Consider the following 26,292-nt stretch of genomic DNA (forward strand, 5'->3'; position numbering starts at 1 on the left):
GCCACAACAGCTGCTCACCTGTCAGGTTGGAGCACATGGGAGATGGTGCCAGTCATAATTAATCATGTAGCTCATTATACAAAGCGACTTACTGTACACTTAGTACATGAATTGCATATGTTCAACCTTGCAAGCTGTCAGCTACCACATGTTTTAGGTTTTATTAGACACAATATTGCCTGATAATAATACAGTGATTTAAAGGAGTGACTGTTTTGTGTTTCTCGATTTCATTTCTCTGAGTAGTTTAAATTATTATTATTATTATTTTTTTTCAAAGTTCAGTTCAAGGTGTTTATTCCTCTCGGAGAGTGACAATGTTTTGTCATAACTGGTATGTGTAAAAAATAACTCAATAATGTTGTAAAAAAAATGTTTTGTCATAACTGGTATGTGTAAAAAATAACTCAATAATGTTGTAAAAAAAATGTACTTTTTAAATGACATAATTAGATATTTTATTGCTGCAATGGTAAAATGCTGAAAACCCCTTCAGACAATAGAAGGGGTTCACATGTGTGAAACTAACAGCACATTTTCTGATGGTTCCTGGACAAAGTTGCTTCATTTAGTGAAGAAAACTTTGAACAGTGACTCGTGTTCTGTTCTCTGTCTAAAGTTTTAAAGTTTCATGTTACGAGTGCAAAAAGTTCTGAGCAATTTCTGTTTCGCAGTGATGAAAAGAAAAGCTTGCTGTAAGTTTCCTGATGGAAATGTGTAGTGCTATAAAAAATTCAGTTCTGTCACTTGTTCTTCTTGTGCACTGCAGTGTTGGTATGTGTAAAAATAACTTTCTTAAATGATGAAAAACTTTCTTAATAACAAATGTTTGAATAAAGTTTTTCCTTTAAAACGACATTGTTATACTTTTCTATTTAGATTTCTGTTGCGAAACTGCTAAATTTGTGCCAGAGATATTCCAGTCAAATCAATGTTGAAGTTTTCCTTTATGTTTGTTTCAGAGCATGTTTCAGCTTTTATGACATCAGGCAGTAGATTAAACAACACAGTAAAGTTTTGTCAAATAAATGCCCCACTAAGCCGATGCTGTTTAAATGAAGATTTTTTTAATATAAATCTTGGTCTGATTTTTGTCCTAATCATTTTCTTTGGGCAAAATGTATAATAGAAGATCCATTTAGCTCCAAACCATATTGGCTAAGTGAGGTAATTTAACATAATTTGGTCTGCTCCTGCAATCATCAATATGAATACTCTAGAGGCAAAAGGACCCTTTATCTCTGACCATTATGGTCACCCACCCATTCTTTAATGTCACATCCAAAAAAGAAGAAAAAAATGACTTTGAGAAGAGTCAGTAGGAGAAAGCTGTGTGAACACTGGATGAGGTGATCCAAATGTGTTTGACTTTGGAAGAGTCTAGCACTTTTATTTTTTTTATTTTTTTTTGCTGTGCATGATTCGTCTGTGCATGTTACTACGATTAAAAAAAAAAAAAAAACATTAGCGAACGCAGGAAGGAAGCACCTCTTATGCTTCCTTCACATGCTATTGGAAATTTCCATCTTCCCTCTTCTGAAATCATGATTACCAGCTTGTCGCGTTCATTTGTTCTCGGAAAGAATAGGATTCATGGAGGTTACCAGGTTTATTCTTGCCTATTTCTTAGGTAAATCTTATTAAAGCAAAATGTATTGAAGATATTTAATTTTGAATAAAACTTTTCGTCCCATTTGTTTATAACCACATTTACCGTGCTATAAGAATTTCGGTCAAGTACATGCATTTTCGCTGCGTTTAAAGGCGAGCTGTTGAGGAAAAAATAATAAAGAATACCAGTTACAGCAGCAATTGTTCTCCCCTCTGTCCATGTTTAACATTTTATGGCACGCCCCAACTCGGGAACTTGGGTATCAAAATTATGTCCGAGTTTCCATGTTATACATACAACTTGAGAGAGCGTTCATGACCAATTTCCAACTCAAATTTATGATTCCGATAGCATGAGCAGAGGTCACTTTGAAACCATGTGATCTGTATTTTGAGTGTTCAACAAAGTAGAATCTGATATGAAATCCATTGGGGAAATATTTTGCCTTGATTGCATCATGTGTCTCTATAAAATACGGAGTCACCTACAGTGACCTAGGAGAAAGAAAAATCAAGACCCGCAAGTCCGTGCCACAGTTTTGCAATTCGTCCCCTCAGTTTATAAACCGTAGGCTACTCACAGATTCTTAAATTTTTCCCTCGGTTTAACAAATCATGCCCACGGATTAATAAACCTTACCCATGAATTTCCAATCCGTGCGCTCGCATTTGTAAACCGTAACTTCGGTTTTTCATTCCATACCTAAAAAATTAATAAACCATGCACACACTTTCGCAATCCGTTCCTACAGTTTTGTAAACTGTACATACGGATTTGAGGCCCGTCCCTCATTTTAGAAATCTGTAGTCTACCGAAAAAAGAAGAAAAAGAATAAGGCTCCCGTTCAGTTAAAAAATCATTTGTATAGGCTATTGTTTAAAAAATACTTTGACGGCCACCAAAAATGAATCTTTGTCCCGCCAAAGATTTATTACATCATTTATTATGACGACATGTACCGGTACCCGCTGATAGCCGGCTGCTTTAAAATGCTCCCGTGAGTGTTTGTGTGAAGAACATCAAAGGTTTCTATTTACAATGTATTTTTGTGAGCCATGTAGCCATTCACAGACATATCTGTTGAGCGCATGACACAAATAAACATGTCACAATGGAAAAAAAATGTAATGGTGCTAAAAATATTTTTACACAAAATCCTTTTCTCATATTATTCTTTGGAAATATGACAGGTTTTGTGAGATCATCTTAGTGTATGATCCCTGTATATGGAAGATATCTGATCAATGACATCTGGTTGCAGATGATATCAATCATTTCCAAGCATCTGTTATTTCAGAGCGCAAACACTGTATCTTTTCCTCAGAGAAAAAAAAAGATTCTGTGCTGTAAAGGAGAGCTGTTTAAGGTTCTGAGACTTTCTCAAACTGGTTTGCTCATTTTGTAAGCATGCAAACAGTCTCTCCCAGTCTCCCTGTGGAGACCAAACACCAAAACAATTTCAGTTTTCTTCACAAACATCATAATAGAACGATGTTTATCTGATGTGCCACAGTGTTTTTCACAGAGATCATTGGCTATATAGTGAAAACAATGGCAAGACATATGCGTTGGGTGCAGATGCAAACTGATTTCTTTAAGCAATCTGAATACTGAATTTCCAGTCTAATAAATGCTTTCCAAAATACTCCCAAACAAAATCTGTGTAACCGCTTTATGCAGAGTTATGCAGGGGTGTCAGTGAGTCTGTATCCATTCATTTATTCAATAATACATAAAAAAACCTGACATGATTTCACCTTTTATGCCTCCCATTTATTAATTAAAAATTTTTTTGTAGGCCATAAAGTCAAAGTGGTATAACCAACCTGAGGCTGACACAAAGGCTGAAATAATTTTTAGGTTCAGGATGTTTTTTTGTTTTTTTTTTCAACAAAAAAAAAATGAAATACAACATGAATCCAAAGATTAGATTTCCAAGGCCATGACACTGTATTTTATACCAGGTGTTAAGGAAGTTACAGTATAGTACTGGTGAAGACACATTACTCTGCAGTTCCCGACTCTGCTGACAGCAGCACAAATTGATTCCACGAGGTTTGCAGAACCAGCCACAAAAGCATCTGTCTCGCTCCTCGCCACTGCTCTTCTCTGATGGGCCGCAGATTCTACCCCTATACCTTCAGCATACGGCTCTGTCCTGGCGTGACGCCAGCTCGCCACTCAGGGGAGGACAGCGGTGGTCATCTGTCAGTGCCAGTCTGTCAGCAGATAGTGGCTGATGGATGGAGCCGCGTGCTCGTCAATAAAACACACTTTGAAATGATTGCAGTGCTGTGCAAAGACCAAGCAGTAGTGCAGCGGGCTCTGGCCTTCACCCTTCATCTCAAAGCATTGCCCCGCTGGACTCATACGGGTAGATTGAGATAAGTTTGGTTTTTATGCTGAAGAAAAAGTATGTATTGTCTTCAACAGAGAGATGACATCATTCACTCTGAGCTTGGAAAAACATATCACAGAACACATAGTTCACCCAAATGCAATTCCTGTAATTTACCTCATATCATCCCAAACATAAAACTTTTTAAAGGTGCTGTATGTAATTTCTTTGTCTGTACTTATAAAGCCTAAAAATACCATAATACACTTGCAGATATTTAGGACATACTTGTTCTGTGTCGGAATGTTTTTGTTTTGGTCTCTGCGATCCCGCCGACTGCCAAATTACCCAAATAGTATCTAGACATCCCGGAAACCACAGTGTATTGCAGCCATGGAAGATTCTACCGGACATAAAAAGCCTCGGCATCCATCTAAAAAGCTCTATGACCAGTCCTCAATCTAGCCATGGGGGAAACGATTCTCTCCAATATTTAGAATTTGGACTGCAGTACCAATTTCAACCGCTAGCTGTCAATATTACAAACTGCACCTTTAATGAATAGTTCTGGTTCTGGTTTTAGAAATTAGTTGGTCACTGGATAAATTGGGGACCGGAGCTTTCAGGCTCCAAAAAGGGGTCCATACTACTTCTGTAGTCACATAATAGCTCTGTTCTGACCAAAAGTCATTGTTCACTGAAAATCTGGGCACATTCATGAGATAAAAAAAGTATCGTTCAATTAGCAAACTTAATTGAGTCAGATCATTTCAATGAATAGTTTGATCCAACTCACAAAACCAGAAAACAATTCATTCACAAATTTGACTGATCCGATTCCCATTCAACTCTATGATCCGGTCACAGTGGCACTGGAGGAGAATATTTTCAGTGGATAACAGCTTACATTTTTAGCTTTTATTCTAAAACGCTATGAATATAGCACATTACTTGGAATGACTACTTTACTATTCTGATTCAGCTTGAAAGCTCCAGACCCCATTCATTGTTACTGCATGGAAAAAAGCAACATCTGTACTGTAATGAAAACACTTTTTCTTCTTTTGTGTTTCACAGAAGAAAAAGTCAGATCGGTTTGAAACGGCATTAAGGTTTTCATTTTTTGGGTGAACTATTCCTTTGACTGAATGGAGCAACAGCAATAATTTTGAAACTAGAGTTATTGATCATCCAAGCAAACAACTATAAAAAGAGACTTTGCTGGACTTTCCTATCGACTCTCACTCATTTAAAACTCTAGAATCTAGACCATCTTCTTTATAAATAAAAGAAACTTACAGTCCGAGCAGTGAATAAACTTCACTCACTCAGGCGGTAAATCTTGGATGGCGATGCCAACTTTAATATTAATGCCATCAGGTCTTGAGTGAAAAGGGCAAACACTGCTTCATGTCAAAGACCAACATCTATTTTTCTCTCTTCTGTGAAGGGGAAAACCGTGTGCACGTGTTGTCAGCATTTAGGTCCAATTTTCCTCAGCCTGCCAAGCAAATCCCTACACATACAAATGGGAGTGTATGATAGCCAACCTGACATTGGATTGAAAAACATGACAATTTGAAAACGCTTACCTTTCACTCTGCGGGAGACAGCGAGGTGACCTAGATTGATGTAGTGTGGGAGTAGTTGGGAAAGGACGAAACAGCCGGGTTAGACCGGGTTGGCATCAAGGTTTATTATCTTTTACAATGTACAATATACAAAAATATAGAGTACCAAAAATTCACAGTGTCTAAAAGGCAGTGATTACAGTCTACATCGCATATCTAACCACCAGGTCAGTTGCATAGAAGGGCACCAAGCCTTGCAGGGATGGAGCGCCTCATTGCGTCGTCTGGCTTTATGCGTGTTCCATAGCGGAGATACTCCTTTCAAGACCCGACTTACACAGAGCAGCCGCATTTGACCAACATATATTATCTGGGCAGGCACATGGGAGCGAATGTGGGGATTTAGTTTGACCTTTTAACTTAAATATGAGCTTAGAGTCTTGCCTATTCTTGATTAATTTCATGCATACAGTGGAGTCAAAAAGCCTTTGAAAGACATTTTAAATTTGTGATTTACTTCAGGTAAAATAATGTTTTTAGACTGAATAAGAATATATAGAATTTTTTTTTTTTTTTAATTCAACTTCTCATTCAAATTATACTAATAATATTATTTGCAATTATAATTACTTAAATGCAAAATAGGAACAATTTGAGTAATGGTCTGGGATTTTTGGACCCTCTGTAGAAAATGTATCTGTAAAGTCTCGGTGTGTGAGCAACAAAAATCAGATAAAAATTCAATGAGTATGAAGCAAAAAAAAACCTCTGCATTAAATACTCTGAACAGGATCCAACAGCGTCAGAACAATTAAAGGCAAATGTATTTGAATGAGTATGATATTTAAGTGCCTTAATTGAAGTAACATTTGTGAACCAAAAATCAAAATCATCTATTCATATGAATTATGCCAAAATTAATAAAAAATAACTACATTCTCTAATAGTTTTGTAGGGACTGTAGTGTATCATCTTTGATGTTATCGATCAGGGTTGGTCAACAAGATGGGTCTCTCTACTGCAGTTAAACTCTGGACATGACAGGCTCCATCCCCACACAATCCCTATGGTTGGTATATTTACACCGCTGGGGCACGTATTATTTTACAACTATAAGGCGTTTAAAAAACAGTGTTAGCTTTACAATATACATGTACATTATACTAACCTTTGCGTGGCGTTACTTTTTTTGTGGTGGGACATTACCTAGTTACAACCCATGTACTCATGCTTAGCTGAAAGCATGGTTGGCTTCGCATTCATTAAATGAGCTTGATAAAATAGCTTAGTTTAGTTTTCAATGCCCTTTAGAAACCAAGCATACCATAAATACTACATCCTGGTGAGAGTTGCCATTCCTGAAACACTTTTATCGATAACTGAAGAGTTGCACCTGGAATGTGGGCGTGATGCCGCTGGGAAGCATGTCAACACATGAGCAAAACAAGATCTGAGTTGGGCACATATTGCTGCACACAGATTATATTTTCAGATATTGCATGATGTGACAGAAACAGTGATCCATTGATCATTTCTGTGAGAGTTGACTCTGGGCAATTTTATGAATATGTGATGCTCATATACCGATGTACGCCTTCGCTCATTTCTCTGATGAATGTGATGATGGTTAGGAATACACCATCTGGAAACAATAATAAAAAATAATATATGAAATGTTCAGTATAGCTCCATCAATTTTTGAACTCGTCTCTTAAATAAACTCTATTGTCCGTCTATCCTACAACTGCTGAATAGTTCCCTCTTTAAAATAACCGTAGAAAACAAGTGCCAAGCTATCAGTATTTCCTACATTTTTTTCATAATAAAATATAGTCCGTCTCAGTTTCAACCCAGTCATATTTAATATGACCACCGGAACTTACAGTAACAGAGTAGAACATGTTTGCTTCAGACCTAAGCATATTCCATGTTGGTGCAATATTCCTCAATTCCCATGCATTCGCAAGTAAAAAGGGTGTTTCAACTTTTTTAGGGGAAGAATAAGGCATTCTTCTGTCCTTATGCTTTTACCGTGCTGAGAATCTATAGTCCGTTTCTGATAAGAGTTCTGAATAGCATCCTATTATAAGCAGTTCTTTTACTTGCAGCTTGGTTGCGAACTCATATCCGAACAGTCCACCCAAGAGATGCATTGATCCTGCGACTCGTCCTCTTTTGTTAGAGATTTGCCTCTCAAAGGTCGGAAGTCAGTGGGAAGTCCTTACATTTGCATCCAAAGGTAACAATACCACCGTTCTAACCAAACCTGATAATGTCACCATTGATTGCTCTCTTTTGTCTGGTGTCCGGCTATTCTTCTCTTATGTAGTTTTAAAAAGAACTGCCACAGTGCGGCAGATTGCATTCCCGTAATGAATATTACTGGAGTTGTACGGGATGCCAGCACAATTTTCTCTTCCCACCTTCAGCTTCAGCAAAATCTCCTTCCAGTAACGGGAGTTCTGCAGAGATCAATCAAGACATCAGTTTATCAAAGTCAGTGTAGCTACACAATCTTTAAAAAGTGCTGTTTGAGTCACTGGATTTTTCCCCCATTGGACACCACAAGGCATGAATTAGGAGACACAGTCTTCAGGGGAGAGAGTTTGGGGGGTGGGGGGGGGGGGGGGGGGGGGGGTCAGCTGGAATGTTGGAACAAGCACCACATTGGGTGTAGAGTGTCTGGGTGGGAAAAGGGAGGTGAGCAGCCTTGTCACCATGGCGATAAAGCTATGGATGGGCAAACATGTCTCAGCTGTGGTTATAGGTTCTGCAGGGAGAGGGTGAGGAGTCTGGGCGGTAGTCATATTTGCCCAGCGCTGTGGGGTAGTAGGTGGTGGTGTACACATTTGTCTGCTGAAGTGGAGTAGGGAAGTAGTTGGTCCTCTCATCCGGCAACAAATTGTTCTTATTCAAAGTCTGTAGAGAAAAAAATATATAAAGGAGGGTTACATGAGCTGAGAGGCAAATCAATCTCTGAGATGAAACATGGGGTTGTAATATCTGTACCACTATTGTGTTTGAGCAGCCCAAAAAAGCAATATTAGCTCAACCAATGGCATGAGTTTGAACAGTAGATCATGTAGGCTTGCAATGAACTACACCTGTGGACCAGAATATACCATAGACCTTCAAGTGGGGGCTATTGAACAACACAGAGAACGGACAGCAACATGCTAAAAGTTATTAGCGTGCACTCAGGACACAAAATCCAGAACACTGTAGAAAAGAAATCTGAAATCTGAGAAATCTGGTTCTTTTTTTTGCAATTCGGTTTGGTGTCACTAGTGGAGCAGAAATTACAAACTGCACCTTTAAATATGTAACGCACCACTGAATGGAGCCCATAGAAGATAAGCTGTACAATTCAAAAGTGGTGAACTTATGGGTCATGGATGAAAGTAGCATGTGTGTATGAAGTGTAGTGCTCTTGAGTCTCGAGAAATATCATTTGTCTAGCTCCAAAAAACCTGCAGCTCAGTAACTGGGGGAGTGAAGCTATAAAACATACAAGATTGATTTGAGTGACTCACCGTAGCCGAGAACTGCTGTGCAACAATTATACTTTTCAATACCTGGCAAACAATAGCTCTACAAATGGACTAAGATCATTTTTAGTCTGAACAAGATAGATGGCATTGCTGTTTTATCCAAGACTCAATGAGTGACAACAAGTGAATGTTTGTCTACTATTATAAAACCAAATTACATCTTCCTGAGTGTGGTATCTTCTGCAGACTTTCGACAAACAGCTCCCTGTGCGAAATCAGAATATTCATCCTGATTTACAACGTGGCTTTCAACGGATGCTTATTCAAACACCCATCAATCAGAGGGAGTCCGTGTCACACGGTTAATATCACACAGCCATCTGTGCACCGACGTGGCCTGGGAAGGCATAGACAGAGGCCTGAGTGACGATCTTTTGCAGCAGGCGCTTCTTTCCCGATCCACTCGTATTGCCCAAGTCTCATAATGAGTTTCAAGCGAGTACTGGTCATGCAGAAGATCGATGGAAAAAGTGGCAAAAGGCTCGCACAGGTGTCACAGCAAGGACACGAGGTGGAAGGAGAGCGAGCCGAGCCAAACTAATTGGATGAGCTCGACGATCAGTCACAACCAGCTGTGGGAGTCCACTGAGCGGCTGCTGCTTAAACAGCCTAATGGAGCCCATTAATAAAGACGGAGTGTGTGCCAGGAGCCAGAAGAGACGGCTAAACAAGCGGCCGTGGGGAGGGGGAAACCAGCTGTAATCTCCAAACTATCAGTTATCTAGTGATGCTCATTTTGGACAAAATAAACGAGTGTGCTCTCCGACTGAGTTTGGTTTTTTGACTGCTCACAACTTTTTCTGCTAGCTCATCTGTGGGAAAACGTAAAGGTGAAATATGTCATGTTTTGATGTGAAAATACTTTGATGCAAACACTATATAAAAGGCATTTGTAGGCGCATTCCCATGAAAACGCTGTCTCTCTGGTGCTATCAAAACACTGAGCGGCCTATAGATTTAAATATAGTTAAATTTGTAGAACGGAGCTGTTAAACACTCTTTTAAGTAGCTGAAGCCAAAATAAATAACAATATGAACAGGACATGCGATCTGTCAAAATCCACTGAGATTTATGTGGAATTGTCAGGCCATATATTCCATGCTGTCTACATTAGAAACTTATCTTCAGGCTCACATCTTCAGAATCTGCACAGATCTACTTTGACCGTTATTCTCAAAGTTCTACATATCCCTGCCTTTTGAGTGTCCATTAATAATTATTATTATTTAATTTGATTATGCATTTAGCTACAGTATCAATGGGAGTGCAGTACTCTGAGCTAAATTTTAGTTTAAATCCACCAAAATTTGGAACAGAAAAGACAATAAAAGGCTGCAGATTGACACCATATGAATATATACACTACCATGCAAAAGTTTGGGATCAGTAAGTTTCTTATGCTCACCCAGGTTGAAATTATTTGATCAAAAATATAGTAAAATATCCATCCATCCATCTTCTACCGCTTATCCGGGGCCGGGTCGCGGGGGCAGCAGTCTAAGCAGGGATGCCCAGACTTCCCTCTCCCTAGACACTTCCTCCAGCTCTTCCGGGGGGACACCGAGGCGTTCCCAGGCCAGCCGGGAGACATAGTCTCTCCAGCGTGTCCTAGGTCTTCCCCGGGGTCTCCTCCCGGTTGGACATGCCCGGAATGCCTTCCCGGGAAGGCGTCCAGGAGGCATCCGGAAAAGATGCCCGAGCCACCTCAACTGACCCCTCTCGATGTGGAGGAGCAGCGGCTCTACTCTGAGCTCCTCCCGAGTGACCGAGCTTCTCACCCTATCTCTAAGGGTTCGCCCAGCCACCCTGCGGAGAAAGCTCATTTCGGGCCTTCCCGGGAAGGCGTCCAGGAGGCATCCGGAAAAGATGCCCGAGCCACCTCAACTGACCCCTCTCGATGTGGAGGAGCAGCGGCTCTACTCTGAGCTCCTCCCGAGTGACCGAGCTTCTCACCCTATCTCTAAGGGTTCGCCCAGCCACCCTGCGGAGAAAGCTCATTTCGGCCGCTTGTATCCGGGATCTTGTCCTTTCGGTCATGACCCACAGCTCATGACCATAGGTGAGAGTAGGAACGTAGATTGACCGGTAAATCGATTGACCTTCTTCACCACGACAGACTGGTACAGGGACCGCATTTCTGCAGAAGCTGCACCGATCCGCCTGTCAATCTCCCGTTCCATCCTTCCCTCACTCGTGAACAAGACCCCAAGATACTTGAACTCCTCCACTTGAGGCAGGAGCTCTCCACCAACCTGAAGCGGGCAAACCACCCTTTTCCGACTGAGAACCATGGCCTCAGATTTGGAGGTGCTGATTCTCATCCCAGCCGCTTCACACTCGGCTGCAAACCGTCCCAGCGCATGCTGGAGGTCCTGGTTTGATGAGGCCAACACGACAACATCATCCGCAAAGAGCAGAGATGAAATCGTGTGGTCCCCAAACCTGACCCCCTCCGGCCCCTGGCTGCGCCTAGAAATTCTGTCCATAAAAATTATGAACAGAACCGGCGACAAAGGGCAGCCCTGCCGGAGTCCAACACGCACCGGGAACAAGTCTGACTTACTGCTGGCAATACGAACCAAGCTCCTGCTCCGGTCGTACAGGGACCGGATAGCCCTTAGCAAAGGGCCCCGGACCCCATACTCCCAGAGCACCCTCCACAAGATGCCGCGAGGGACACAGTCGAATGCCTTCTCCAAATCCACAAAGCACATGTGGACTGGTTGGGCAAACTCCCATGAGCCCTCCAGCACCCTGTAGAGGGTATAGAGTTGGTCCAGTGTTCCACGACCGGGACGAAAACCACACTGTTCCTCCTGAATCCGAGGTTCTACTATCGGCCGGATTCTCCTCTCCAGTACCCTGGCATAGACTTTCCCAGGGAGGCTGAGAAGTGTGATCCCCCTATAGTTGGAGCACACCCTCCGGTCCCCCTTCTTGAAAAGAGGGACCACCACCCCGGTCTGCCAGTCCAAAGGCACTGTCCCCGACCGTCACGCGATGATGCAGAGGCGTGTCAGCCAAGACAGCCCCACAACATCCAGAGACTTGAGGTACTCAGGGCGGATCTCATCCACCCCCGGTGCCTTGCCACCGAGGAGTTTCTTGACTACCTCGGTGACTTCAGCTTGGGTGATGGACGAGTCCGCCTCCGAGCCCTCAGCCTCTGCTTCCTCAATGGAAGACGTGACGGCGGGATTGAGGAGATCCTCAAAGTATTCCTTCCACCGTCCGGTGATATCCCCAGTCGAAGTCAACAGCTGCCCACCTCCACTGTAAACAGCGTTGGTGGGGCACTGCTTCCCCCTCCTGAGGCACCGGACGGTTTGCCAGAATCTCTTCGAGGCCGACCGATAGTCCTTCTCCATGGCCTCACCGAACTCCTCTCAGGCCCGAGTTTTTGCCTCCACAACCACCTGGTTGGACCCGATCTGGTCGAAGCTCTGCCGGAGGTGGGAGTTGAAGATCTCTCTGACAGGAGATTCGGCCAAACGTTCCCAACAGACCCTCACAGTACGTTTGGGTCTGCCGAGTCTGTCCAGCTTCCTCCCCCGCCATCGGATCCAACTCACCACCAGGTGGTGATCAGTTGACAGCTCCGCCCCTCTCTTCACCCGAGTGTCCAAGACATACGGCCGGAGGTCAGATGAAACGACCACAAAGTCGATCATCGACCTCCGGCCTAGGGTGTCCTGGTGCCATGTGCACTGATGGACACCCTTATGCTTGAACATGGTGTTCGTTATGGACAAGCTGTAACTAGCACAGAAGTCCAATAACAGAACACCACTCGGGTTCAGATCAGGGGGGCCGTTCCTCCCAATCACGCCCCTCCAGGTGTCACTGTCGCTGCCCACGTGGGCGTTGAAGTCCCCCAGTAGAACGACGGAGTCCCCAGTCGGAGCACTTTCCAGCACCCCTCCCAGAGACTCCAAGAAGGCCGGGTACTCTGCACTGCCGTTCGGCCCGTAGGCACAAACGACAGTGAGAGACCTATCCCCGACCCGAAGGCGCAGTAAAATATAGTATTTTGAAATATTATCACTGTGGCAAAAATGGCAAAAGGAGAATTTTTAATCTTCATGATCCCTCAAATATCATTCTAATATGCTGATTTGGTGATAAAAAAAACATTTCTTATTATTATCACTGTTGAAACTAGTTGTGCTGCTTAATATTTTTGTGGAAACCGTGATACTGAACATGTTTTCTACGATTCTTTGATGAATAGAAAGTTCATAAGAACATCATGAAAAGGAAATCTTTTGCAACATTATAAATGTCTGTACTGTCAATTTTGATCAAATTCATGCGTCCTTGCTAGGGCTGCACAATTAATTGCAATGAAACCGCACGCGATTTGGCAAAGGCTGCAATTATTTTAGCTTCATCTTTTTCTCTTTTAGTCATTTGTTAAAACAACAGCATCCCGGTTTCGTTTCATTGACCTCTTCCGCAACATTTATCATGAATCGAGCTGCTGCATCCGCACCGACCAAGGCGTCTCTGAATTCTTCCATACTGACACAGGAGTGAGGCAGGGCTACATGTTGTCGCCATTCCTCTTCCTTCTCGTTATGGACTTCGTCATGGGACGTACCTTCACCCATGGCGACTACGGCCTACAGCGAGAAGACAGAGGACGACTTGCGGATTTAGATTTTGCGGATGATATCGCATTCCTCGGATCTATTCAATCAGCACTCTGCGAGCTAACGGCTGCAATAGGAAGCGAAACGGAAAAAGCCAGACTCCGGATATACACGTCCAAGAGCAAGATCCTTTGTATAGGCTACGTCTGTGCACATATTCCAGTACAAATTGACCAACAGCCTCTGGACGAAGTTGATCAGTTTACTTATCTCGGCAGCGTTGTGACGGCGGACGGCGGCTCAGACCAAGATGTCGCGAGTCGACTTGGGAAGGCCACGACGGTTATGCGGCAACTATGGCCAATCTGGATGTATAATGCAATTGTCCTAGGGACAAAAATCCAATTTCTAAATTCAATCGGCATCCCTACACAAGTGAGACCTGGAAATCGTAGACAAGCATCACCAAACGTCTTCCAACAACGATGTTTTCGTCTCATACCGTAACCATGTCAGCAAAAAGGAAATATACAGACCGAAGAACTGAAGCAAGGACAACGGAGAAAACATGGCGGCGTACATTCATCGAAGACTTACGCGCCGTTGACCTACCATGGGACGAAGCCGAAACAGTTGCGACTGATCGAGCCCGCTGGAGATTGCTTAGCGCCCAATGCGCCGCACGGCGCAGGCGGATCTAAGTCTAAGTAAAACAACAACAACAACAACTATTAGTTATTTTCATGGACCGCAGAGTGCATTTGGGACACATCAGGCCAATACCGACAAGAAGTACTAATCCCCCCCCCCCCCCCCAATCCTACTTTTAGCAACTACATTGTAAGCCACCATAATTCATTGCACATCTTACTGAAAGTCTTGCACATTGTGAATAAAAATATGCATGACTGTAGCAAATAGCCGCTGATAACTGCAATATGTGACTTTGCAAGGATGTTACACCTCGTTATAGCTAATGCAATCAAAACACATCCCTGACAAATCAGAAAGTCTCCCTGCTTCATGCAAAACATTCCCACATAATGTAATCATCACTCAATAGAACCAGAGGTAATTCCTTGTGATACGGGCCATGGACTGCTCCTGGGCAAAAAAAATGGCAAAAATTGCTAAATATTTAGTGTTCTTTTAATGGTTCTTAAAGGGATAGTTCACTTTGAAATTAAATTTTGGTATGTTTTAGCTTACCTCAAGGGCATCCAAGATGTAGGTGTCTTTTTTTCCGCAGTAGTTTCAATTTTGATATTTTTAGGTCAAACCGTTCTTGTCTGTCAGTCATATAATGAAGGTCTATGGTCACTGTCTTAAAGAGCATGTACAGAGTCCAAATTAAAGCAATTCCCCATCGTCCAAATTAAACAATTCCCCATCGTAAGTACACATTGATGGCCTAAGACACGAAACGAGCGGTTTGTGTGAGAAAACGAACAGTATTTATATCGTTTTTACCTCTTGTACACATCCGAGATCACGTCCGGCGCTTTCAGGCGCTTGCGCAGACTAAGCCAGAACGCGCGCACACCTCACACACCAGGATGCGCGCGCGCCCTCAGATCACTTGGACGTGGTTGTGTAGAGGTAAAAACGATATAAATACTGTTCGTTTTCTCACACAAACCACTCGTTTCGTGTCTTAGGCCATCAATGTGTACTTACGATGGGGAATTGTTTAATTTGGACTTCACTGTGCGTGCTCTTTGAGATAGTGACCATAGACCTGCATTATATGACAGACAAGAACGGTTTGACCTAAAAATATCAAAATTGAAACTACTGCGGAAAAAAAGACACCTACATCTTGGATGCCCTTGAGGTAAGCTAAAACATACCGAAATTTAATTTCAAGTGAACTATCCCTTTAACCAATTCAATTACAAATCAATCACTTGTCAGGAAATACTGTATAATGCTGTAGATAAAGTAACTTAGCACAGAATAGCCTTCCCCAACTTGCAGACAGCTTTTTACAGGAAAAGGGTCAGTGCTGTTCCACCCAATGTTAATGGCTTTAAACAGTTCATGAGTAGTTGAAAAATGTCTCCCAGTTCATTTTGAGTTTAATGTGAGACCAAATATTCAATATAGGGTTAAAATCTGGACTCTAACCAGGCCAAAACATGAGCCTGATGGACTTGTTCTTGGTTGTCTTTTCAATTTGGGTAGGATTTGTCTTGTTGAAAAATAAGATCTGATCATTTCTATTTAAATAACAACTTTTCATTTGTGGGAAGCAAGCCATTCTGCAATATTCTCCTGTACTCCAAAGCATTAAATGACTTTTCACAGTGAAGCAGCTCACCAATACCAGCAGCTAAAGAGGCTCCCCACACAATGACACCTCCTCCTTCATGCTTCACTGTGGTAGACATGCATTTATTATTATATTTCTGTCCAGATTTTTGAAGACACCGCTCTGGAGCATCACCATGCAATTTGTTTCATTGTGATTCATCACTCCACATATTCTGCCAAAAACGTCCTTCTCTATTTGATGTTTTTCTGAGACAGCAATTACTTTTTAAGTAGTGCATTTGCTTAAATGTAGCTAATTTCCTGACCAAAAATGTGTGGTTTAGACTATTAAAAGCTTAGCGTTTAGCCATTTTGGGGTTGGCCCTTTTGTTTTTTTTGCCCAGGGGTGTACATCTAATATGGGTAAGATTAAGTGTAGCAACATGATACACAACAACAAAAACAATGGTCCTACTGACACTTTTCATGGCATAAAACAGTGTAACGAAAAGAAAAGTGTGACCAGGGTGTCAGCACTGACCTTGAACTCCATGGGTGTGTATTTCTCATTCTTTGGTGTGGTGTTGCCCTTGTAGTTGAGGTGGTTGGGAGTGGTGGGGTGGATGACGGCAGACTCCTGCGAGGGCTTGTGGAACCGCTGGCAGTACACATACACCAGGAAGGACAACAGACCGGCACCCAGGAAGCACGACACACCCGTAGCTATCAGGTGAAGCAGAGTGAACCCTGGGAAAACAAGAGAAGGCAAATATTACAGCAACCATTTGTCTGCAAATAACTGTAAAGTGATATCACTCTCATCCAGACCTTTGACTAAATATGCTTTTTTTTTATAATGAGACAATATAGTCATCCTTGTCAGTGGAAACTTTGTGATGCAGCACCATTACATCTCTCATCATTAACACAACATGTCTGTATCCATCAAACAGTGATGGGCAGGTGCTTGAGAGCATCTGGCTGAATGACGCAGTACCAAGGGACAGTGCTGTGATTAGCCGGTCGATGTGATGGACCAGGCATCCTGCCGGTCTGACCCGTAATGAGTGCAAAATGTGATTGAGGAGAGTGAACGCCAAACCCCCGTCATGAACTGCTCTAATTGGATAACGATCACTCAGGAGAATGCCACTGCTGGACATTGATGGGTAATATGTGCTGCCACCTGGAGAAACACCAAACTGGCACTGCGGCGCCATCTCTGAAGGCATCCACTGCCCAACGTGGCCTGGATTCACAACCTAAAAGGCACCGTTGTGCCCCCTCATGTAATTTTCATCTAGTGCATGCACTGGAAAGGCAGCGCACCTCTGCCTGGGAGCACGACACATGAAAAAAAAAAGATCAGCAATGTGAATGAAGTTCACTCACTTAAACCTGGTTATCGATTCCATTTCTTCCTGAGTTCTGGATGAAAAGGAGCTGACGTGAAACATGACACACAAGCAGCACACTGCTACATGTCTTTGAGCATTCAGGAGAGTGCATGCACAAGCACATTCTAACATGCGGTGAACACAATACAAACACATCTGTCGAAGCACTTACCTCCACACTGCTGGTCCTTCTCATAGCTAGATGCCGGGAGAATCGCTGTGAAAAGAAGGAGATATATAGTTAGGGACTCTTCACACAGGATGAGCAATGGCCGTGAGCTCTTTCTGAGCATCTTGAACTGATGTTGCATATATTTCAACTTGAAACAGCATCTTCAAAACACAACGATCGTGGTTCGAGATGCATCGGAACGGTCATAGACATCCATCTAAAGCAGTAGCTGTCAACTAGTTTTGCTTCAGAATCGAAATTCCTGTAGCTCAAGCAGTAGAGCATGGCGCTAGCAATGCCAATGTCATGGGCTCAATTCCCAGGGAATGCATGAATTTACGCTTTAGATAAAAGTGTCTGCCAAACACACAGCTTTTTACAGGAAAAGGGTCAGTGTTGTTCCACTCAATGTTAAAGGCTTTTTTACATACATACTGTATGCTTGTATGTAAATTTTACTTTAGACATGAAGTGACGACTTTTTTTTCATATAAACGTAAGGAAAAAGGGTCAAATATTGAAATATTTTAATATTACCATGAACTGCATAGGCCCGACAATATGTAAAATTATTCATATTATCCTTTTAAAAAGGATGTGCAGCCTTGATTTCATCATTAAAAAACATGAAAAGTGCTTCCTCCTTTTCAAAACTAATACGCTTATTTATTTTGCCATCACAACTATGCACAATTACATAGTTAGTTGCAGTTTATTTTATTAACGCATTTAGTGTCCATTTTTTGGTCTGTTCTGCTGCCAAATGTTGGGTTATGACCAACAATTTTGAGTTGCGATCAACAATTTGATGATAAACCAACCGTTTATAAATGGAGCAGACTGATGCAAGGAACAGTCTAATGTGAATGGCCTATTACACACTTCCTTCTTTTTCCTCCAATTGTTGAATTGCAGCCAAAATGTTAATCACTCCCCATCTTATATCACTCCACTCTCTTCATTCAAAAGCAACCTTCCTGGAAGTGAGGTGATTCAAAGAGCAGTAGACCTGAGTGGTGAGGAAGACGGTCTCCTGTTTTAAACCTGAGGGATGAGCAGGGCCGCAGTGATAAACTACAGGAAAATATATCAAAGGCTCGCAGTCAGTCGGGTCGCATAAACGTGATGAAATTATTACTGCTGTTCTGTCATTTTTCCAGCTTTCAAACATCAAAAGTATTCAAGAATAAACAGCAATGTCAGTAAAAATCAACTGCAAGCTTTTTTGTAAAATACATAGCTAAACTTGATTTAAACACTCGTTTAGAGTAAATATTTCATTTTGGTTGAGGTAATGAGGTGCATTTAAATGAAACGTGTTTTTCACAGCTGCAATACAGTCTGAAGTGCACTATTACTGGACAGAGTCATGCTTTACAAGCTCTATCAGAAATCTCCACAAACAGCAGAGATGGGTGTGGGAAGGAGATGTTTGGATTGAGATGCACAATTCTCCTTGATCTCCTCATCGTCTAAGACACCTCAGGATTTGGAACCCTTTTCCCAAAACTGGAGAGAAATTGGATGCGAGTCTGCCTTGTGGCATAACATTAATATTAATTAGAGTGCCTGATTCACTTGGTATTCCGCTCTGATAACTCGTGTTCTTGCAGGCTGGGTGCGTTCAGTTCTTCACTTTGAACACTTCCACTCCTCCAGCAAGAGTAATGAATAAGCACAAGTAAACATATTACATCTAATCTATTAAAAACAACAGCGAGTTTGACAGGGTTTTAAAGTGAATGCTTATTTAATAAGACATTGCAATAACATTGCAACTGGGAAAAGCTTAGCTTCATAATGGAATAGTCGGACTGCGTGTGAATATATGTGAGAGTATATATATAGCTCTCTCTCACCTGGGATCTCATTGCAGTCTCGGTGCTGGGAGCTGTTTCCCACACACGGCGTGGATTGAGCCCCGCACACTCGACTGCGCAGCTGCAGGCCCGAGTCATCACACTCAGACCACACCGACCAGGCCATCCACCCACCTGCACATAGACACGGCCACAAACACAGGGTTTAAAGAAACAGTTCGCCCAAACATTAACATTCTGTCATCATTTACTCACCCTCATGTCACTACAAATCTCTATAACTTTCTTCTGTCAAGCACCAAAATAAAAAAAAACTCATAAGTTTAATAAAAGTGGTCCATTTGACATGGACTATATTCAAATTCATATTCCGAAATTGTTGCAAGGAGTCGGTTAAAATCATCCAGTTCTTAAGTTTAACTCATTGACTCAGTGACCAACAGCTCAACGGAGAAGATTATCAGTAAACAATGACTTAAATTCTACTTTTATGACACTGTTGGGTGCTTTTTGAAGCTCAGTCCCCATAGAAAAGAGAAATCAGTACATTTACAATTTATCCTTTTGTAGGTGCAAGGAAGACTGAAAATCCATCATAACATCAAAATAATCAACATAACAGTGAGTAAATTAGGACAAAATTTAAATTTCTGGGTGAACTATCCCTTTAAATATAGCGGTCCAATTTTGTCCATCCTCACAGTTCAGGCACCAATCTAACCAGAGCGGCCCACCCACACACATGAAACAAATACCAGCAGAGTCACACGGGGAGGCAAAAATAATCACAGTCTGAGACAACACTTTCAGAGCAAGTGTACCAAGAACTTAACTTTGATTTCAAATGTATTTGTTTGCTGGGAAAATCCAATCTGTAAATATACACATTCCTTTCATGTTCCAGCTTTTAAGATGCTTGTCTAGACCATACGCAGTCTTAAAATTCTCTCAGAGCCTAAAAAAATGTGTCATTTATGAAGGGGGCCAACTGGGGCCAAATGTTTGAATCTAAAAGACTTCATTATCAGTAGCTAGTCTCAGAGGATATCCTGGCATTTCATAAAATGCAGATCCACAGTTAAAAATTATAAAAGGTAGCCCTTCATTTATTTTCCAGACACAAACAATATATCATATATAATTTCTTAGGCAGCACCCTAACTGAAATGGGATTTTATAAATTACTGAATGTTCTACATTCTGAGTTTGCTCTTAATATCAACTGGAATAAAAGCTGAATATTCTAAAGGCTCTTATTTTTGTTAGTTTGTTAATTAAACTCTAGATCTGCCATTGACAGCATGGATTTGAGCATCTTCATACATTTCAGTTGTGTCTAAAAGGAACAGCTGATTATTGTATGGCAACAGAATGTGACAACAGAGCTTTGCACTGCCAGAGTCTGCTCGCACACAGCACACTTCCATATGCATGCAGCTCACATATGGTACCATCTGCAGCCTGGAGGACCCAGAAGCCCCTCTCTGAATCTAAAGAGTGTGTTTCTGATGATTGAAAGGTCTGAAATCATGCCTTCAATGCAGTGATGATCAGTTGGTCATAAATAAACCACCCTGTTGAAAAGACCAGCATTTGTTGTGTTGTGGACGCTGCTGTGCTTGCCAGGCTTCTTAACTCTTTCCCTGCCAGTGTTTTTTTAAAAAAAAAAGATTTTTAGACCATTTTCACAAAACTAAAAGATTTTTAGCCATTTTCATGGCCCCCAGAATATTTTGTTATATGAATATCTGAACATGCAATATATCAAAAGAAAGAATAGAGCTTCTGCTTTTAAACAAAAAACAAAATAAAAAACATTTTATTCTAGTTTCATGCATTATTTTTTTAATGTGGATAAGTTTTTATATAAAAAAAGCAACATTTTGAACAAAAAGCTAAGAAAATCGCGCTTTTGTCCAGATTGGATTCAGAACAATGATCAAAACATAAATGTGGTAGATCACTTCCATTAACACCCCAAAAGCTTATACCAAGCCCTATACCACTTCCTGGGTCAAAAATGTATTTGGTAATGTTAGGCAGTTTTGAATTATATGCTGTTTAATGTTCATGTTATTTTACATGTGCATAAGCAATGCATCTATCGCTTGTTTCTGCTTCTGTGTTTTGATTCTGAGATTCCGTACTCTTTCAGAAGAAGTGTCATAGTGCTCCCTACCATATAACAGTGGGAATTTCTGTCAATGGCAGGGAAAGAGTTAAAAGAGAAAACTATTTTTTTTAATTCTGTCATAATTTACATACTCACTGGCTTTCTTCTGTGGAACACAAAACATCTCGGTGTATAGACAAAAACACTGAGACCCTTTTCAAAATATCTTCTTTTGATTTCCAGAGAAGAAAGTAAGTCATAATTTTGGCATGACAGAAGAGTGAGTAAATGATGACAGAATTGTCACTTTTGAGTGAACTATCCAACCAGCACAATTTCCCTGGTCGATCAGCCTCCGAGATTTGCTGGAAAATACAATGCTGGTCAACCATGCTAATCTACGCTTGACTTTTCAGCAGGGTTGAAACTGCATATGTCTGATTTGTGATAATAATGGCTGTTGATGGACAGATGACACATTGAGAAGCAACTATATTCTACTTACAGACAGAGGTAGAGCTCAATTAGGAGAACATTGAGAGTTTTTTTGTAGCACATTTCACTTAAAGCATAATTTTTCCCATTCATGGTCTTGGATTGGAGCTGATCTTACCATCACAGGTGTGTGTGTTGCAAAGGGCCTCCTCTGTGTGCAAGCCGATGCAGATGTCCCCTCCATTGGCAGGGACAGGGCTGGTGCATGTGCGTGTTCGTTGATAGTGCCCGCCTCCACAGGGCACTGAACACTGTGACCATGACGACCAGCAAGACCAGGCGCCGTTAACTGCACAGACCAAACACGCACAAACAAATACGACATACAAAGACAAACACAAAACAATCAGGCAAGCAGGGGGACACAATCATCCAAGCATCAGATAGCGGACGCAAATGCAGCACAAACAAGAAAGACGTTGTGGAGGATGCGAACACGATGTACCGAACTCAAAGATAAAACAGCATCAAACAGGCAAACACACAAAACATTACAAAAAAATGATTGGAAACTTGCAAAAGGCGGACAAGGCAAGCAAACATCTGTTATGGAATGTGATGTTGATCCAGACATTCAGAGCGCAGGAAAGAATGTCGCACGGGTCTGTTTCAGACTGCTATATTTGACCCACAAAGCTCCTCACCGAACACTCGAGACTTGTTACAGCGAATGCCAGCTGTTCACTTTATTTTCTTTTTTTAGTCTTGCTGAAAATTACAGATTAAACAGATGGCTGAAATCTGGTTGGTCACCATGTTCAAAAAAACAGCTTTACCACCTTAAGCTGGTATAACTTACTCATTTGTTGATGGTTCAAGATTGTCTACCAGCTAGAAACCAGCTATCATGTTCCAAATCACAGCTAGCACTTTAAACTAGGTTTTCCAGCTCTGACCAGCATAGAAGCTTTGCTGTTGTGAAGTGTCCCCCCACTTTAACAGGCCCTGCCACCATCCTCTCGATGTCTCATCAGACTGATGGAGGAGAAGGTTAGGGGTGGCTCCTTCTCTCTGCACTAGAAAGCACCGTTTAACTTCAGTGGATTAGCATGTGTGTACTGGGGCATGACTGAAGTGTGAAGAAAGAGCAATCGCAATCACAGTGAGTCCAGCAACCTCGCACACTGAGAGAGAAGCCAGGCGTTGGATTGGAGTGCACGTCTGAGGTCAAAACGATGATTAAAATGGTTGGCTGATGTCAGTGATGTGTTTGAATCCATGTGCTCTACCCCCTTTCCCCTCCACTTTATTATTTCAATCTTATTTTCTCGTCCTGCCCGAGTAGAAAACAGCATAGCAAATACTGTGTGGGTGATGTTCATTTGTCACACTCAGTTAGAGTTTAGAGCGGACAATGCATTGGCAAGTATCTGCCAATATGTCTAAAGAACCACATAAACCATTTGTTGGGAACTTTCGGGGTAATTGTTCACCCTGCACTTCCAAAACATAGCATCCTTAAACTGTCTGTTAGCATCCCTATACTGTCTGTTAGCACACTAAACTATCTATTAGCATTCTCTGTTAGCACCATTCAACTGTTAACAGCCTTAAACTGTCTGTTAGCACACATATACTGTTAGACTCCCTAAATGGTCTGATAACATCACTAAATTGTCTGTTACCATCTTTAAACTGTCAGTCAGAGTCCCTTAACTGTCTGTTAACACCTTAATGACTAATCTGTCTGTTACCATGTCCAAACTATGTTAGCACCTTTAAACGGTCTGTTAGCACCCTAGAACTGTCTGTTAGAATCTTTAAACTGTCGTTAGCACCATTAAACGGCCTTTTAGCATCCTTAAACTGTCTGTAAGCATACTCAAACTGTCCGTTAGCATCCCCAAACACTCTAGCAATAGCATAACGTAGCATTATGCTTAAAAACACAGAAAACAAAAAAGCAACTCCCTGTTCACCTACAGAAAATAAGCAAATTGGTGGCAGGTTTTGCCGTTCACATTTTCTTTATTAAATATAAAAATCTAGCTATTTTAGAAATTCAGTTTGATGCCATTTCATTACACACTTCACCTATAAAGTCCTGGTGCTAACTGGAAAGTTCATATGATCTTGTGATTTCTAAAACAAAAAAAGAGTATTCGATTTAACCTTGAGTTCACATCTTTTTGTAATTATGGTAAAACCTCTTAATTTGACCACAGCAGGCCCCTATGGGGCTTCAGGTTTCCATTAGCTAATGATATCAGTCATACACTTCACATACTCTAATGGAAGCAGAGGCTTTCCCATCATGATGAGCAACTACCTTGATTATGAGCATATGTGGGAGTCTATTAATGTGTGTACCTATATAAATGAGCTTGTGCTTACAAGAGCGTTTCTGAGCGTGTGTGTTACCTGGACAGGGCTGTGGATTGCAGTCCTGATATTCTACTGAAGATCCCCGGCAGGCGGTGGGAACACTTTTGCCTTCTGCACTGGTGCAGGTGCGTTTGCGAGTGCGGTAGCCTTTGGCACACTCCTGAGTACAAGTTGACCACGTCTCCCACGAAGACCAGCCAGAACCTGTCAGTCGTACACCAGGCGTCCTGAGAAGCTCCTCAACTAGTGCTGTAAACATTTATTGCATGTTACCAGTTTGCCAATATAACCATAACTGAATTGAACGGTTTCATTATTGATAAACTTTACACAGCTATTGAGCTGAATTAACAATGAACTGATTTGAGCTGAATAATGACACTATTGTCATTTTAGAGATGCTTTACAGCAGAATTTGTGAAATTTACATCACTGATTCCATTATTTTCCTATTTATTACTATGAAGTTGCTTTAAAACAACCTGTATTGTATAAAATGCTATATAAAAAAAGGTAAAATAACTAATTCCATGACAACACATGTGCACTCTTCAAAAAAGGTGCTTTAAATCTCTTGACAAACTAAAAGATGTAAATGACATTTGTATGTATTCTAAATAAAAGACACAGACTGTGCTGAATGTCAGCTTGCTTATTTTGCTCAAGATAAGGATTTATTGAGTCCACATGACATGCAAACAAGAAACTATGCTTCTAACCACAGGTCAAGAGCTGTCGTTCCAAACACACAACTTTGTGATGCTGCTTGCGAATGTTCATTGGAACTTTGGTTTCAGGAAACACAGACTCGTTGAACTATGTTGATAACAACATAACTTGCGACCATAGTTGGCTAACGATGCTTTAGGGAAACATACCCCAGAACGATTTTTTCCAGCTGATAAACGATACAAACATTGACAGTCAATCAGAATCCACCTGACTTTAAAGAGCATGAGCATTTAATGTGTTAGATGACATAACTGCAGCGCGTTTATAAAAAACAGAATATTATCGTCCATTGGTGTGGATATAGTTATCGCTACAGTTATTGTTCTTGTGTGTGAATGCCCCTTTAGTCTTTTATAAGTATTGTATTATTTAAAGGAATGGCCTTTTCCTGTGAAATTCAAGGTTACCTAAAAAAAACAAAAAAAACAATGTCACACTGTGTTTTACAGCATCTGTGACAAAACATTCTGGTCACAGCAACCTGCACAAGGTGAATTCTGACACACTCTTGTCTCTAATGCATTCCTTGTGCACCTCAAGTGGTTGACCTCCTCTGAGTTTAGACAGGATGCTACAGTTAATCAATGTGGCGTCCAACATGAGCAAAGTGGGCAAGTGTTGAACTGTGACCCTGATGTGTCATCGAGCCAGCAGTATCGGCTGACTCAAGTCATATCTGCTCATTTAGGTGTGGGTGTGCATGAGAAATAAGGATCTATACACTCACAGTCTGTTTCACAGGTTACTGTCCCGTCATTGGGGCAGAAGCGTGTCTCCACCTTACGCTTGCCCAGTTGGAGCTCATGAGGGTCAGCCAGTTGGGCCCGGCAGATGTAGCGTACTCTTTGCTCCTGCCGTGCCCCTCCCTGGGTTATGTTCACTGGCACCCAAGGGGTCCATGGGGTGTTTCTACGCACCTCTGGACAGGACTCCAGATTACACGCCTGGTACTCCTGCAATGGGGAGAAGATTGACACATTGATGACATCACCCAGTTGCTCATTCCTCATACACAGGGAACATTACCTCAGTTCCAAAGATGCATGAGAAGCTCCATAGCTCACCATTTTTGTGCCATCACTGTGAACAGTTAATAAAATGTAATGGCTCCTAGACACCCAAGGGGTGTTACAGTTCTTTGCAAGGAACGTTAATTTGAGTCCTAATTAAGTCGATTAAATTTGAATTAATTGCAGCTCTTAAGAGAGTTGGAGAGCAAAGAAATCTGTCTGATTTAAAATGTAAGAGCAAAAGAGCATTTTAGGAAACTGAATGCTGTTTTGATTTGTCTTGATTTATTGTTCACACCTTTCACAAAAT

At 41.6% G+C, this 26,292-nt stretch overlaps 1 protein-coding gene across 6 annotated transcripts in view; it reads right to left on the bottom strand.

Annotated features, from left to right (window-relative positions):
- Positions 1-5,621: 5,621 nt before the first annotated feature.
- sema5ba (sema domain, seven thrombospondin repeats (type 1 and type 1-like), transmembrane domain (TM) and short cytoplasmic domain, (semaphorin) 5Ba) overlaps positions 5,622-26,292 on the bottom strand; it is a 147,002-nt gene continuing 126,331 nt past the window's right edge. For 4 of the 6 annotated variants that reach the window (XM_084123154.1, XM_084123152.1, XM_084123153.1 and 1 more), the window contains 7 exons: positions 25,700-25,925; positions 24,277-24,489; positions 22,034-22,204; positions 19,347-19,481; positions 17,488-17,532; positions 16,460-16,665; positions 5,622-8,440 (listed from right to left, as the gene is read on the bottom strand). In XM_084123154.1, the coding sequence (XP_083979280.1) occupies positions 8,273-8,440; positions 16,460-16,665; positions 17,488-17,532; positions 19,347-19,481; positions 22,034-22,204; positions 24,277-24,489; positions 25,700-25,925 (1,164 nt within the window). In that variant the 3' untranslated portion in view covers positions 5,622-8,272. Of the gene's footprint in view, positions 8,441-14,277; positions 14,369-16,459; positions 16,666-17,487; positions 17,533-19,346; positions 19,482-22,033; positions 22,205-24,276; positions 24,490-25,699; positions 25,926-26,292 lie in introns of all 6 variants that reach the window. The other 2 variants (XR_014607568.1, XM_084123155.1) reach the window with 2 other exon arrangements.

Source organism: Abramis brama (assembly GCF_963993115.1).
Source record: "Abramis brama genome assembly, chromosome: 8".
In the NCBI taxonomy this organism is placed as follows: Eukaryota; Metazoa; Chordata; class Actinopteri; order Cypriniformes; family Leuciscidae; genus Abramis; species Abramis brama.